We start from the raw sequence: 17,474 nt of genomic DNA on the forward strand, positions 1-17,474 counted from the left end.
ACCAGGCAGATATTGGGAAGAAGAGTCTGAAACACTCGGCACAGAATGTCAGGATGTGGATAACATGATCTTAATGCTGGTTTACATTCAAGGGTAAGGGAAATGTGGCAAGAAGAAAGCAGGAGGCCATGGATGGAGTTTACCAGGTTGCTCTTTTCAGTTTGAGAAGGTTTGGAAATGAAGAGATGATTTTTGTAAGCACCACACACACAGAGGAGAGATGAGACAGAAAGATGCTTAAAGTTAAGTGGAAAAATGAAACCAGCTGTATAATCAGGCAGTTGATGTTGACCCCACTAAAGAAAGGAGAAAAGCCATTGGCAGTGGTCACAACTAAGTGTGAATTTGGGGGGAAAAAGTTATGGAGATTTGATTTGGTTATTTTTTTGAAACTTCAACTCTTATCAGAGACTAGACATAAAATCTGAAGCACTATATTAAAATTGTGGGAGTTCCACTTAAACAGTCAAGGAATGCAAATTTGGTATCAAGCACAAGCCATTTACTGCCATAGGCATTAATCAGGAAGCTCCAGCAATATTTTCTGTGAGAAGTATCTGCAGGATCAGATTCCTGTTTCGTGGAGGTTTGGATGACTGTCAGGGATTATTTTTTTAAATCAGCTTCAAACTCTTCTCTAACTTTTTCTATCAATTCTACATGCATGAACATTAAATCTGTAACTGCCACTCCTGGAGAACTCTCATGCATATATGTTGACAGATTTAATTTTAGATGTTTTGCCAGGATGCATTATGTACACTGTGGTGTAGATTTGCAGGCACAGGTAATTTAGACATTAGGTATAGATCATGTAAGTTAAATGTGAAATTTCCTCCTACAGACACAAATTGCATATTGCCCTCATTTTCAATAAGCAATTTGAGAAAGCCAAAAAAACAAAAAAAAAAAAAAATTCCTTTTAGAGAATTGTGTGTAGCAAACTCCTCGGAGTACACATGTGATTTGTGATGGAGTCTGCTCTGATTTAAGGCAGGCAGTGATGAGCCATGCAAATACCAGGGAGCACTGGGCAAACAGCAGATCTACTGGAAAGGGGCTCCATGCCCTAAAACAGTGACAAATCCAATTTAGAAGAATGGTTTCATGCTGGTTTAAAGCTGAGGGGGCTGTGCTATAATCTGGGTGGTCCTGTTGCTCTGAGGATTGGAGAGGGCTCTGCTGCAGCTCTGCTCTTCAAAGCAGACGTGTGCTACAGGGCACACACAAAGGAGGACACGAAAGGCAAAGCTGGAAAACGTGATCTACAAGCAAAGGCCAAAGAAATGTGGACCTTTAATCTAGAGAAAAGCAAATCAAGGAGGGCTGATAGGTCTTCAAACATGAAAAGACACCAGAGGGGAGCTGCTCTCACTGCCTGCAGGGCTGGGGAATGGGAAGTGTCTCCTTCCTGAGCAGGGCTGGGAAGCAATTCTGGCCTAAGCACCTGGGCAGCTTTCTCAGAGCCACTGCAAGGGCAAATCCCCACCACAGCATGTGCTCTGACAGCTTTAGCACCTGCCCTGATGAAGCCAGGTTGTGGCAGGAGCAGAGGGAGGCTGCTGCAGTAAAGGTGTAACAAAGAGCAAAGGCCAATGTCACAGAGCAAACTGCACAGGACAGGAGAAAGGGAGTAGAGAGAAGTCAAAAGATGCCCTGAGCGTTTTGCACTATGGGTATGCAAGCACAGGCTCTTGAAAGTATGATCTGAGCTTCCCTTGATCAAATTAATCACTGCTTGTGGAGGATTTATTTATATTTATTTAGTTTTATGTACAACCAGAGAAAGTTTAGACAAGCCAGGTGCACATAGGAGCCATCCAAGTGTAAGTCTGGGTTGGTACAGACAGCCACAAACCCTGTCCTCTGCAAGGTGTAGGCTTGCAATCACCATGCAGACACGTTCTAAATCACATCTCATCTGCTTGCTGCATTTTGATATATTATTTTTTTTAATTTGCTTTCATTAGACAGGCATAGCCACTGATTAACGATCCTGTTTTTCCATCATCTGATGAGAAAAGCACCTAATGAGAATGTTTCTTCTTAAAATCCTGATTTAGCAAGCTGACCTGTGCAGGCAGATCCCACCATCCATGGAAATACATGGAGATATTTATGTGTGAATGTGGTTATACAGAGGTACCTTTATAAATAAAGGGAAGTTTTTCTTTTCAAATGTCCCACAGATGGTGGCAATAAATCCAGCATAAACTCTGTTATTTCAAAAAATGTAAGTATAAATTTAGCTTAATAACCTTTGCAATCTCTTCCATGGAAAGAAACTCCCAGCTGAAACCACCCAACAATTAAAATTGGTGTGAAATTCCAGAGGGAGCTGAAGGGACTTCCTACATTGCAATCATGTCCCTGGAGCTCTGGCCAGTTCAGGGGAAAAGAAAAACATCTTGGCCATCGAGTGCTCTTTTCTTATAAATAACATTAAACTGAGTGCTTGTAACACATACATGAATCTGTATTTCCAGAAATTCTTCCCTGGTCTCATATTCTTCTTGATTAAATTTCATTCTGCAGCCATTACCCAGCCCAGGAGAAAGAAACAAACCAAAACAAACAACCCACACACAGAAAACATTTCCATTTATTTTCCTGGTGAGCAAATAATAAAATCATTATATGGATTGCTGCGGTTGAAAATACTGTTGCAAAAGAGGTGCCTGTCACTAAATGCAAACCCTTCTGTAAACTGGATGAATTGCTGTCAGTGTTTTACAGCTTCAGCTGGGAGTAAAACCAACATCTTCCAGACCTGGCTGGGTCAGTATCTTACTCTGCCCATTAAATGAAGTGCAGAGAGACAGCAGCAATTCTGTCCCAGCCTTAGACACCATTTGTGTAAATGTTGGTGTAAATACAGAGTAACTCCTCTGAAAAGCTTCCTGCATCACCCTGGGCACAGGGATGAAGGAGTGCACCAGGACGAGAACTCCTAATTCCATCCCTTTCTCCTGACAGGATCTCAAGTCAGAAGCCACTGCTGATGGGTAAAGGGAAGCACACAACACAATGTCGACCCTGCACGATGAGTTACAAGTCAGGAATCAAGGCCTCCTGCGTTGTATTTCCACTTAAAGCCTGTTAAAGATCTTTATGGCCTTCTCGTTCATACTTTCCTATATGTTGTAGGAAGTTTTCTATCAAGTGTTGCTATACAAGAATCCCTATTTAACCATAACTATGCATGCCCAAAACAGCTGCTCCTGTAAGTGAATATTTTGGACTGGTTTCACCAGTCAGAGCTGCAGCTACTCAACCATCTCACAGAATCAGATTTTCCAGTCCTGAATTGCAGCAGAAGACAAGACTGGCTGAGGGCAGAACTCCAGTCTAGAGATTACCAAAATCTTGTGGCCTATCTCTGTAAAGACCAGGTACTCTCTGTGACTTTAATAGAATTATTCAGAATCATTTGCAACAGTTAGGATGGGAGACTTTGTTGCCTAACAAGAAGAAATGCCTATATAGAAGATTCACAAAGGGTTAGGAGGAATTATCTGAATCAGACTTTTGTTGCTCTAAGAAGCACAGCTTTGGAGTCCAGAAACTGAAACCAAACGTGAAGTGATACAGTCCATATGGTCACATTTAAAGATCTGCCAGCAGATCTATTTGGGAACCTGCTTTTCAATACTGGTAACACATTCAACTGAATTTTGCTTCAGGACTAAATAATTCATGCAAGGTCATAGCATAGAAACCAATTCTATTTTAAAAAAAATCTGTATATAACCATATTGCTGTTGTTATTTCCACAACATTTAAAATAAACTTGAATCCAACCTTTCTGCTCACAGGAGTCCAGGGCAATTTGAATCAAGCTTGTCTAAGAATTGCACAGTCCTTAGCAATTTCAGATCTTCATCTGCAATTCTAATGAAACACCCTATTCATGTGAAACTTGAAATGTGAAACTCAGTAGAACTTCACAACGTGGGCTCTCCTGCTTTCTTCCCTCACTACTGCTACATCCCTTTTACCTCAGTTGTTGTTCAAGGGGAAAAAAAACAAATCAGAGCTTGGTTTTCCCAAGTGTCCATGTGAAGCAAAGGCTGCCTGGCAGAGCCTGGTGCTGGGAGCCCTCCTGGTGAGGTGGATGTTGAGTCAGGATGCTCCAGCTTGCAGAGCTGGGCCTGGGACACCAGCAGCACACAGCTGAGAATGAGCTTTTTGCAGAAAAATTTGGGTGTAGGACTGGGGAGGAAAAGCTCTGTGATTTGTGCAAGCTGAGCTCCAGTCTCCAGTGGCTCCTATGAACACTCAGCTTGCCTGATGGCACCTCTGGCTTTGTGTGATGTGCTGCAGGCTGGACATCTGCCTCATTAAACCTTATTAAAACCCTTCCTTCTGCCTCTGCTGAAGCTCATTGCAACCCCAGGCTTGGGTCACCCTCCAGAGGGTTTTCTCTTCACTTTTCCTGAGTCACCGTGCTGCTCCCTGGGGAAAAAGGGTCTAGAGCAAATTGACCCACAGCAAATAGACCCCTTAGGGACCCCTGTGCTTGCTCTGGCAGAGCAATCCTCAGCTGACTGCTTACAGCAATGCTGTGCAGCTGTAAAATGGGTCACAGAGGGCTTGGAAGTTGATTCATCTTTTTAAACACATAGATCTCAAAATAAAATGAAGCAGGGAACATGCTGACCACATACTGCCTGCTGGAAAAAGACAATTATAATGGGAAACCTGGCACTGAATTTCTCAGGCAGTGGGGCTACTGGTTGTAAGGAAACCAAATAGTAAAATATGAGAAATGTGCAGAAGAGGAAAGGTTCTATCAATAAATTCAACTAGGTCTGGCACCTTTGGGTCAGAACCATCCCCTACTTCACACTTAGTTAACCTCCTCTTTAATCTGACTACCTGAGGTCAAATTTCATTCTTGGTAGCCAGGGTGAGGTCTAGAGGAGATGGAGTTACTCTGCATTTACAATTACATCACTGGGCAAAGTCAAGACTCGTGATGGTGTCCTAAGGCTCCTCACAGGTTTGGAAAGTGGGAAAGGTTTCTTTTCCAACAGCATCCTGACAGGTCATGGAGAAACAAAATCCCTCCAAGCAGTGGTTCATAGGGATCCTCCTTTGCCCTCTTCTTTGGACATAAATCAACTCACATGGAAAAGAAATCAGCTCCCTTAAAATGGCAGCACCTCTCATTCTGCTGACCTGCTGAACATCTTCCAGAGAAAAGTGCCAAGAGGAGACAAAGAGGAGCTGCAGGAAGGGGCAAAGGAGGCAGTTCCTGGAGCAGCAGCCCAGGAGGGGCTGTCAGGGCTGATGTGGCTCTTTGGACAGCTGGGTGGGGCTCAGAGCCCTGACAGGTCTGGGGAAAGGGCTCCTGCTGCTTCTGAGAGCTGGAGAGGACAGAGCTGCTCCTGTCCACAGCAGCAGCTGCCTTCTCCTCCCTCCCAGCCCTCTGATGGCAGCAGAGGTGTCCAACTCACTTCTCCAGGACTTTTTCCTCACATCATTGATCCAGCCCTCTCCTCCTCCAGATCCTCAGGCAACCATTATCATGGCAGAAACAGCTTGGCCTTGATTGCTTCCCAGCCCCTCAGTCTTTAGGCAGCAGATGGCTCTGGAAGTACCGATGTGTGAAGCATTTTCATTGCCTTAACAACTGCCTTCATTATGCAGCACTGTCATTAGGACTGGACAGGTGATTTAGATCTGAATATCTGAACCACTTCATCATCCAATGATCTAAACCAACACTCAGAACCTGGCAGCTCCAGGAACAGGGATGTTTGCTGGGATAATGTCAACTCCCAGGTGTCAGAAACCTTAAGGTTTTTAAAAAGCTTACATCCATGGCTCAGAAATTCCCAAAAATAACTTTCAGGTGTGAATTTCCCTGAAGTCTGGCTATGAACAATGGACAATTAAAAAGGATCACTTGGGACACTCTGTATTTGTCCATTAGCATTTACAGAATCAGAGAATCATTTATGCTGGAAAAGATTTCCAAGATCATCAGCTCTAACTGTTCCTCCAGCACTGCCGTGTCCATCCCTAAACCCTGTCCCCACGTGCCACATCTACACAGCTTTTAAATGCCTCAGTGGCAACTCCATCACTTCCCTGGGCCACATGTTCTGGTGCTGGACAGCCTTTTTGGTGAAGAAATTTTTCCTGATATCCAATCTAAAGATGAACATCCAGTTTGAAGAGCTGTAAACCATAACTGACATATCTGTGGACATTCATATGTTTGCAGGCACAGCTACAGGTGCAGTGGAGAAACAGGGAAAACATAACAGCGTGCAACTGGGAAAATAAAACACAAGCTGCTGGAAAGACAAGGATAAATGGAATGGGGGAAAAAAAAAAAAAAAAAAAAAAGAAAAGAAAAGAATACAACAAAGCACAAAATTACCACAGGGTGAACATGCTCAAAAAACCTTATTCCCATTCAAGTACTTACAAGTAATAGGAGTAGGAATATGCATTTCTTCTAAATATTGACAGCCAGTCAGATGAACAAAATATCCAAAAGGAGAAAAAGAGAAAAGCACATAATTAGATTTAGATGAACTCCAGGCTTCTTTTTCCAATATAAAAAGTATTTGTTTTGTTTTCTGTACTATTTGCCTACGCTTATTTCAGGAGCTGTATATTGCTGAGGAATAAATAAATACTGAACTGGAGACAGGTTGTGTTTCCACTTCTGCCACCATGAATAAATCCCCTCACCTTTAATTCCCTCACTTTATCAGGTCAGTAACATGGGCAATTTTGCCTCTCAACTGCTCTGATATTTTTGAAATGGAAAGAAAGATGTCAGAGCTATTAATACAAATAATAAATAGGGAAGTGACAATGTAAGAACATCACAATTTTGGAGTATTTAGACAATGAGCAAATTGTCTAATGATAAATCAAGCTTCATCAAACTCTAAAATGCAAATAGTTCATTAACAATTCAAGCATCACTCCATATTTATAGCTGAGCACTGGGGGCATGCATTAGCTTTCTGCATCACTGTGATTAAGCATTTTCTACCACAGTTTCTCAACAATTCATTTCACAACATTTTGAGCAGCAACACAAACTGAGCCTTGGCAATCAGTTGTAGCTTAAGAGGTGATATTTTCCCTTTTATATCTGGAAAGGGGGTTCTCTGAAAAGACTGGCTCAAGACAGACCTAGCCCAGGGTATTAGAAATTTACCACAAGTCACAAGAAGCCACAGAAGCAGCAGCAGTGCTCAAGACAGGGAAAAACAGTGAAACACAAACTTCAACCCATTGCACAGCTTTAAAATGCCATCCTTGAAGATACTAGGATGACTAGGAATAATTGGAAATACAAATGCAGTTTTCAAGTGTTCACTTTTGTGGTTGTTCTCAACACAACTTCCAGAAGCACATGTGGAAAGCAGGTTAAGATTCAGAGCAGATTCATCATCCTCTGTGCTGTACACGTGGGGTAAAGAACAGTTCACGAGGATTAAACTGAACCATGCTTTTCCTGATGATTCCTTTGCTATAAACCTGCTATTCTGGCCAGATTCCTGATGTATGCCAAGTGATTTGAATGGCACTGATTCCAAGATACACTTGGATGTATTTTAACTAAATTCTATTATCTCCTGAAAGCAGCAATTCTACAAACCCCAGCAATGCACCAGGTAAGGAGCAGCGATTGCCACTGAGCCTCCCTGAGGAAATCCAAGTTCCACTGAGCCTCTAAAGAAAGGGAAACATGACCAAGATGTAGAAAATGAGAGGACTCAGAGCTGAACCCCTGAAACCCCCAAAGTGATTCAATTAAACCAAGCCCTGTGAGAGGCCAGGAGCAGGGCTCACACAGCTCTATCTACTGGAACTGTTCCCTGGAACATCCTGCTGCTCTTTCTGCTGCTGTCCTGTCTGGGCCACACACATCTGGGATCCCACCAGACTCTCAGCCCTCATTAAAGAGCTGCACATCTCTCCAGGCTGCAGAGGAAAGCTCAGAAAGCTTTGCTCCATGAGGACAGAAGGTAAAGGAAGACAAACAAAAGGAGGGTTGTGTTTTGGAATTGGACATTTTGGCTCCAATTCTTCCAAAATATGCAGCCTGAAATAAGGACTTATTAAAGAATATTTCAAAGGTTAACTGTGAGAACTGGTCAGAGTTATGGTTCAGAAAAAAAACAAAATATACAACACAACCCAAACCCCTGCCTGTCTCCCACCTGAAACAGGGACACAGCAGGGACACTGATCCCTGAATGTACAAATGTCCCTTTTCCTAAACCTGTCCTACAGCTTGGGTATGCCCAAGAGGCTTTGGGGTTTTATTTAATTAGTTTAAGGTAACAACCTAAATCCTAATCCAGAATAAGGAGCTGAATTTTCATAGGAGGAAATAATCTTAGACCCTACATAGCCCCAAATCTCCTTTTTTGCTAGCGACAGCAGTTTAAAGAACTTATTTACAGTGCACCCATGACAGGCTGTCTGATCCTATTTATTCAGTCTTATATTTAAAGGGGTCAGTGGAGGCTTTGTCTGCTCAAACACACCAGCCTGAGAGGTGTCACACTCTTCACTCCAGGGAAATACAAGTCATGATTACATCAGAATTAAAACTGGCCTGATGAAATCAGGACTGACCAAAATCAAATCCTCTGGGGAGGGGAAAAGTCAAAGGGCATTTTCTCCTGAAAAAAATGTCTTTATTTTTCTTGTTTTTACAAAATGATTCTGTATTCTCTGTTACACAAATGTATTTAAATAATACTAAGGAAAGAACAACAAGCTCCTTAGAGAATTAGAAATATTTTCACACAATAAAAATGAGATATTTCAGGATATGTATCTGTTAATGAGAGAGTGTGGTTGTGTCTTTTGTGGGCACATACACTCCTGTGGCCACTGATAACCACCTCTAAATTAACATGCTAAATTATCACAGAATCACAGAGTGGTTTGGGTTGGAATAGACCTTAAAGATCATTCCACTCCCCTTTCCACTGTCCCAGGCTGCTCCAAGCCCTGTCCAGCCTGGCCTTGGGGATCTTCCAGGGGTAGCCACAGATTCTCTGGGCACCCTGTGCCAGGGCCTCCCCACATTCAGAGTGAAGAATTTCTTTCTGATATCCAATCTAAATTTATCTCTTTCAGTTTGAAGCCAGCCTTCTTTGTCCTGTCACTACAAGTCCTTGTATAAAGTTTCTCTCCATTATGTGCCAGTAATTTTTATGTCATACACATGTACTGATGATACTATGACTTAACTCCTGGAGTTAGTGGGTTCCCAAAACCAAGAAATCACACTGTTAATGGTTTTTATTTTAAATACTCTAAGACAGTCATGTTTAAGACAGAAATTTATATGTACACACAATTTCGACATAGATTTACAGATATGGAAACTTTAGCAGGCTTTAGACAGCCCCAAGTTTCAACTAAAACTTTCAGACAACAAACATAGAGTCAAACCCAAATTTTCCACTGCATAAATACACTGGTTGGCTTAATTTAGCTTCACATATCTGACTAAACCATCTAAAACTTTATCAGCCCCCAGAAATTTTTTGAGTTCCTGGAATTTTTGCAATTTGTTCTGCTGAAACTGTGATCAGCTGAGCACTGCTTGCTCATGTTTTGTGTCTGAAAGGTTCCAAGCAGCGTGCTGCCGATCTGGTGAGTCTCACAGGAAATAAAAGAGGCTCCTGATGATACCAGTGCTTATCTCAAACCAACGTCTTCCTTCTCTTCTAATCCCTCTCCTTCCTCTGCTCTCTGCAATGGTTAAAATAATGCTTTATCCAGGAAATTCCCTGCCTGTTCCCATTGAGCTGTGATGCCCTGGACAATGGACAAATGTCACTGGGATATTTTCCGGCTCCATTTGAAGACAACATCTCAAGTTCAGCTCATTAAATCTATTTTTCTGAATTGTTGCTTTGCAAGGCTACACTACTTGTACACCAAGGCCTTGGTGCACTGGGAAGGGAGCTGGTTTTAAAATGAGGCTAATGCAAACACGGAATGCAAGAGCTCAAGCCCCAAATGCTTCTGTTTGCAAAATAAAAAGAGAACTCTGTTGTCAAACTGTTCTCTCAGAAGAGCTCAAGCTTTCAGCTCTGCTCCTCCAGAAGTTCCAATCCATTTGTGGTCCAAATCAGCTTCTCCTTTTATAAAAGCTGGTCCCAACCCACACTAGTTTACAAATGAAATGAGCCTGACAGGCTGAAGTTCATCTCCAGGGAACACTTGTCCATATGCAGCCCTGAGCCCCAGCTGGACGTGGCTGGTGGAGCCCATCCAAGGGAGCCCAGAATGGATGTGCTCAGCAGCTCTGGAGGTGCTGGAGGTGTGCTACAGCCTCCCAAACCTCCTCCTGCACTCAGAGCTTCTAAATGGGAAAAGATTTTAAAGTCAATGAGCCAGTTTATTCCTTATTTCAGTGTGTCTTCCAGCGGGTATCCGTGCAAATTGCAGCAAACAGAGATACAGACTGCAGGGACTCAGCCTGCCTGCCCTGGGAGGGACTGTGGAAACAACACACAGGAAACTGTAATTTTCCAGCTCTAGGAGAAAAAAGGGAGAATTTAGATTACTAATATTCCCACTCACCTCCTTTCTAATGTTAACTTTGAAGGAAATTGCCCAGGTTTACAGAGCCTATGGCAAAACCAGATAGAACAAAGCTCTGTCCATGGGACCTCGCACCCAAATTCACCAAATATTGCTGCTTCAGGGACCAGGCAAGTCCAGGTGAAGGTCCTGTGCAGTGCCTCAGGGGCCAGCTCAGCTCAGCAGGAGCTTGGGAACTTTCACATGGAGCAAATGGATCCTCAGTGTCCAACCTCTGGGACTCGTTCTGCATTATGAGTAATTCTGCTTGGGGGTTTGTCTGTGCTATCTGGGAGATAATAACTTATGTTTTAGCAGTTATGACAGCCAAAGCATCAGAAAACTCAAGTGTTGGGAAAATGGCTGGGATGAACAGTTTCTCTGGGCAGCCTGTGTGAGGGCCTCACCTCTCTCACAGGGGAGAATTTCTTCCTAATGTCTGGTAAAACCTCCTCTCTGCCAGCCTGAAGCCATTCCCCCCTGTCCTGTCACTCCAGGCCCTCATAAATTGTTTCTCTCCATCCTTCTTGTAGGCTCCCTTCAAGTACTGGAAGGGCACAGTTGAGTCACTCCAGACCTTCTCTTCCCCAGACTCAACAATCCCAATTTTCTCAGCCTTTCCTGTCAGGAGAGGTTCTTCTTTTACCCCCTTGTACTTCTCCATGCTACTTATCCCTTGACATTAATTATCAATTAATTGTCATTATCTCTTTTGCATAACAACCATTCTTTTGCTGCTGGATCTCCCAGAACTGGTATTTCTTCTGGGCCTACAGCCCTTAGTGTCAGTGCTATGTAACAGGCATTAACTGCTGCTCTCTGTCACACATAAAGAATGTTTTATCTTTATTTACTCTTCCTTGGGAAACTACAACAATGTAGCCCAGAGGTGCAAGATGGAAGCAAAGCAGAAACTTACCTTCTTTTGATGGTAAGCATTGCTCCCAAGAGGATAATAACAAACATCAGGAGACCAGCTATAACTCCAGCCATTTTCACCGTGCTGTCAACTTGCTTTTCGGGTTCCACTGCGTTGGAATTCTGGGTGGAAGCTCCTTAAAAGATGGAGGGAGAGGAAGGACAAGATAAAAAAAAAAGAATTTGTAGTCAAACTGTGCAATGATCCACTTTAAATATTCATTTGAAAGCCTAACAACATATTTGCAATCAAATTGCAATAGACAATTGTCCATCTAACCAAATCTGCCTTTAATGAGGGCTAATGGCAGATAATTCAGAGCAGTAATAGGGTGTAAAATCCCAGTATAGTGCAAATGAGTCTAATATTTTACTAAGTTATACTGTAATGGGGCATTTACTCTTCTGAAGCACTCAGCATGCACCCAGAAACAGGAGAACAGTTCTAATTTTAATCTCAAATAGTTTAAATGAACTTGCAGTCCTCACTCATCGAAATAGTGAGCACAGTAACATGCAATAACAGTAATAATCCTTCTGGCAGAAACTCTAAAATCAGCTCACACTTGTGTTTCTCCATGTATGGGAGGCCTGGCTTTTTTAAACCAGCCATTACAGATAAACATGTAACAATCCCACATACAGAGCACCCTCCACACAGAACCATGGAAGGATTTGGGTTGGAAGGGACCTTAAAGCCCATCTCAATCCAACCCCCTGCCATGGGCAGGGACACCTTCCACTAGACCAGGCTGAGCCTTGGAGCTCCATCCAGCCTGGCCTTGGACACTTCCAGGGATGGGTCAGCCACAGCTTCTCTGGACAACCAATTCCAGTGCCTCAGCACCCTTTAACATCACACACCAGGCATGGTTTCTCCAGCCCAAACAAGAGAGCGTAATTTCTATTTGAAATTTTGGGGGGGAGGGATTTGTTTTGTTTGTTTTTTAACAAGTGAAATCTACACACCTGAAAATAAAACATATTTAGGACCATTATTTGCACAGCATTTCTGCTCTGAGCACCTTGGAGAAAGCTGCCCTATTGTTGAGACCTCATTAGTCCTCATTACAGACCTTAGCTCTGCTGACTTCACTTTTGCTGCACAGAATATTTCCAGATATAGCTTAAGCCACTGAGCTTGATTTAGAAAGCCCCACAAGATTTGAGTCATGGCTACTCTAAAGACTAAATAAGCCTATCTTCATTATATTCCCGTTACACTTAACTACTTCTAAAAATATCACCACTGCAGTTCACGAAGTTAAATGAATTCATGTTACATGAGATCCACTCTTATCTTGGGCTTCACCTTTGCTGCCGGAGTCAGCCAGGTCTTCCTCTGCAGCTTAAATGTGGTGGGGAAAGGGAATTAGAGGTGAACACAGAGGGCTGACATCAGAAGACAGTAATGTTTTGCTCCTTTAACAGCTCTGTGCTGCTGCTGATCTTCAGGAAATCTGAATCACTTCTGCTCATGAAGTCACTTGCTTGGGGAGATAATATTCAATCAAGTCCATATGTTGGTGAGACAGCAGTGTTATTGTCACTGGGGTGTTGTTTTGCCTCTTTGCCACACATTAGACTGCTTAAATATGCTTTAAGAGACAATGCAGTGATAAAAGCACGATTTCACTTTACCTACAGCTAAGCTGTTAATCTAGTTTAGCCAGAGCAAAACACAACATTTACCAAGCAAAAAGGGCTGGCTCTTGCACTCACACATATCATTGTCAGCTTCTGCCCCTGACAGCTCTGCTATTGTGCTGCAGACACCAATTTGCCCATTCTGTTAAGAGTTCACTGATAACTTCTGTGCTCACATGTCTGAAATGCATTAATGGGACTCCTGAGCGTGAAAATAAAATAAGGTATCAGTTGCATATTTCCATCTTTATTTGACAAGCTCTCCCACAATCCTGCAGCAAATGTGTCCAAGAGGTGAGCTACACACCATCAGACAGGCAATCCCCACACTGTCACACAACAAAGGCAATGAGAAAGGTACAATTTCTCCCTGAAAATGGCTAAAACTCTATACATTTGAAGTGAAAGTCAGAAGTACTCCAAATTATCCTTCAGCTGAGCTGCAGTTACTCCTATGACCCCAAATAATAGGTGTTGCAGAATGGTTTTCTACTATAAACAGCACAGTCAGACACTCCTCATTTTTGTACCATCTGAATACCCTCATGAAGTGAGAGCTGTGTTAGAAGAAACAAGAACATTCTGTCCAGTCCATCCTTCAGCCCACCAGATAGGTTTGATTTTGCCAGCCTGTTGCTCATTACTCCAGGCAATGTGTGGTCAGAGTGTTTTTATCAGTTTCCCACCCCACTGCAGGCTCCTGCAGCTCCAGGAGGAGAAGAAAGGCTCATTATCCATCCTGACACCTCCACACTGCAGTGACTGATTCACTCCAATCTTCTGGGCAACTCTATCTCTCCTGGCAAAGGCCAGCCATTCCTTTAGGCTACCAGCCCAACCATTTGTAAGTTGTCTCAGCTAATAGTGCCTAGGAATGGAGAATATGACAGTGTCAGCAAACTCCTGGCTCTGGGATTCATTCTCAAAGCCTTGCAATGAAACATTGCTGCTAAAGTCCATTGTTTTCCTGCTGTTCTGGCATATTTTCCATGCAGATGTCTAAATCTCCTCTGCTTGCTCCGGTTTCCCACCAGCCCCAGCTGTAGGTAAGAACATTTCTGTCCTGGCAGGAGCTGTGTGAGCTGTTTCTTGCAGGAGATGACTTCTGCAGCTCCTGACAAACACTGTTTTAGAATCCAGTTTTGCTTCTCTCCTTTATAGAGATGCAGGATCTGAAATCCTCTCAGCACAACAGCCCATTGATGGCCACTTAATACAAATATCTTTAAACACACTTGCAAATCTCTGCACTACTGTACTTGAGGGCCACCCTTTTCTTTCTGAAAAAAAACATGTTTATATATTGCTGGCATTAAAAAGGAATGAAAACAAGCTATAACTGTATTTACTAGTGGTTACTTCCACCACATTTCCTGGAATGAATTGTTCCTTGTAACAGAAGCTGGATAGTTTTCATATATATATATATCTATATTATTACTGGAATAGTTAGACACAGAAGAGGTCACCACTGTTATTAGTGTGTGTATTTCAGTGGCACCCAGAGCCCCCACAGAGGCCAGGACCCCATTACTCTGCACTAACACAGACTAGCACAATTCTCTGCCCTAAGCTGCATTTCTTAATAAGGAAGGCAAATGACAGAAGGCAGTGCCAGAGGAGTGAGGACTGTTGTTCCCCTGACTCCCTATCTGTGCCTTATCTACTCCAGCAGGCTGCTGCTCTCAGAGACACTCATTGATGTACAAACTGCACCATCCCAGGAGCCACAGCAGTGCCCAGACTCTGGCTTTCACAGGCACTGACATTCTCCCAGCACTCCACTGGTCAGTCAGAGCTATTTCAATATTTTAGACCGTTCCTAGCTGCCCAAATGACTTCATTTCTCTTCAATCCCTTCCAAAGTTCCCAGATCCAGTGAGATCTTGCAGTGAGGCAGGAGACAGTACAGGAAGCACATTCATGGGAGATGCAGTTCTGGTGATGCTGCAGAGATGCAAAGAGGGCAGGGCAGGGGCAAATGGCCAATTTCCCAGAGCTGTCCAGCTCATCAGCCCGCGAGAAGTCAGGTTTCTGGATCATCACACACTGATGGTTTAATTAAGGTTTTAATTAAGGCCTAATCTGGCCATGCTGCTGTTGATTCATAGAATCACAGAATACTCTGAGCTGGAAGAGACACATCAGGATGCTCAAACCCATCCCCTGGCCCTGCCCAGACCCCCCAACAACCCCACCCTGGGCATCCCTGGCAGCGCTGTCCAAACGCTCCTGGAGCTCTGGCAGCCTCGGGGCCGTGCCCATTCCCTGGGGAGCCTGGGCAGTGCCAGCACCTCTGGGGGAAAACCAGCAGTGCCATCTAAGGAAAAAGATACCCTGGAAATCTCTCTCCCAGCAATTTCTGCACAGGTACATTATTTGAAAATAAGCCACGAAATATAAAGCAACCTCCTCTGTGGAGGTGGCACTCTGGAAAACATCCAGGAAAGAATGATTACTGAGTGCATGTAGCTAAGCAGGGCTGATAATACAAGTTTCTTCCATAAAACCTATTTCACAAACTGCAATTTGAAACATTCTTTACTTTAGGCAGCAATTACGATATTACTATTTAAAAAAAATGACGCTGCCAGGAAAAAGAATTCAAGAGAGCCATAAGCAGGAGGAAAAGTCAGATATTTATGTGAGATTTCCAGCTGGTGAGGCATAAAATCCTGCAATGGAAGTGGCACCACAATCACCAGTAGCCAAGACACTGGAGTAGAGAATCCCAAAGCTTACAGGAGGAAAAAACAAATCAAATAAAATTATTCTAAGGATAGCTGGGTCAAATATTCAGAGTCAAGCAAAGGGCAATGCAAGCGTGGAAGAGGGAGGGACAAAATGAGAGAAGCAACACAAGAAATGGGAGGTTCAGCCACCTCCAGGTGACAGGAAAGACCCAGCAAGGGGACAAGTCTGGAAATGATAAGGTTTGGTTTAAAAATTGTAACACCTAAGGAACACAGCTTCTTCAGAAAGAAATCCATTCTTGGAACAAAAAACAATCAGAAAAATTACTTCAGAGCATTATTTAACCTAGAAAAATTAATGAAAAATATTGGGCTCCCAGTTATTATGCTTTGAAATGATCTGCACAATCAGAGTAATTTCTTTGCAGCACATAATGGCCAGGCAGTGGGCTGAATGCAAAATCTCCTAATAGACCTAGAGGCTTGTATTCAAAAGACAGCTATTCTCAAATCACTTGTAAACACGATTTCCTTTATTTATTTTTTTATGGTGCTTTCTATGTGAGTGGCCTACAAATTATTAAAGCGGCTCTGCATGCAGGAATGTTTTCCCTCATGTTTTCGGTTCCTGATAATATCTGTATCTGTAAAACACAGTCTGATGTGCAAACACAGGGGCAGACAGGTACCTCCAGGAATGATAACACTGAGGTAAAGGTGGAAAGGCACTTTTTTATATCCTGATGTGGAAATACCCAGCATCAGCCTGACCACACCCTCCAGCTGTGGATTAGCACTGAAAAGAAATCTGTGCATGATGCTGGTGTCTCCATGAACCACAAGCCAGCAGAGTGGAACAGCTCATCACATCTAAAAGCCAGATTCCTCTTTGGCTATTTCTTTGTTGCAATTCATTAGAAAATGGATATCACAAAAAAAGGATCATCACACACAACGTCACTACAGCAATTTTCCACCTCCAGTTATTGAGGGCTGCAAACAGCACAGGCTTAAGACTATAACGAGACACACTCATTTCTTTAACAAAGCTCAGAAGGAACAGACAGAATGATGTGAGCCAAAAGCTTTCAACCATATTCTGAGCAGAGAGAGCAGCAAAACAAAGCGGTCCTGGAGAGAAAGACCAGAATTTGTATGAGGGATTTTCAGGCTTACAGGTGGAATCTGTAGGAAGATGAGGGTAAACACACAGTGGGACATCAAGATCAGCATTGCTAAGCTGAATGAGAATTAAAAAATAGCTCTGAGCGAATAATTGATTCTGGAGATTCCAGGCAAATCCAGCACAAAGGCTTTTCCTTTTTCTTCCTGTTTTTCTTCCTCTCTCTTCAGAACAGGAGCCCTTAATTTGTGCTAAAAGCAGATATATGGTCCCCAAGAATAAGAAATATTATAACATTTCCCTGGAAAAAGAGCTCAGCTAAAGAGAGCTGCTGTGATGCCAACAAGTGATGTGATGGTTCAGGGAGTGAGAGCACATTTCTGTTTTAACTCTTCACTTTTGCAGAACTGTATTTAAAAACCAGCTCAAAATGATAAAAATGGAAACCAAGTACAATTACCAATATGACAAGTTCAAATTTACAGATATCACTTATTTTTTGTAAAGTC

General features: G+C 42.9%; 1 protein-coding gene across 1 annotated transcript in view; it reads right to left on the minus strand.

Annotated features, from left to right (window-relative positions):
* Positions 1-17,474, minus strand: part of PTPRT (protein tyrosine phosphatase receptor type T) — a 497,897-nt gene that overhangs the window by 55,958 nt on the left and 424,465 nt on the right. The window contains exons 15-16 of the mRNA XM_058850913.1: positions 11,504-11,639; positions 6,440-6,469 (exon numbers count right to left, since the gene is read on the minus strand). Of these exons, the coding sequence (XP_058706896.1) occupies positions 6,440-6,469; positions 11,504-11,639 (166 nt within the window). The remainder of the gene's footprint in view (positions 1-6,439; positions 6,470-11,503; positions 11,640-17,474) is intronic.

The sequence above is a fragment of the Poecile atricapillus genome, chromosome 15 (genome assembly GCF_030490865.1).
Source record: "Poecile atricapillus isolate bPoeAtr1 chromosome 15, bPoeAtr1.hap1, whole genome shotgun sequence".
Taxonomy (NCBI): domain Eukaryota; kingdom Metazoa; phylum Chordata; class Aves; order Passeriformes; family Paridae; genus Poecile; species Poecile atricapillus.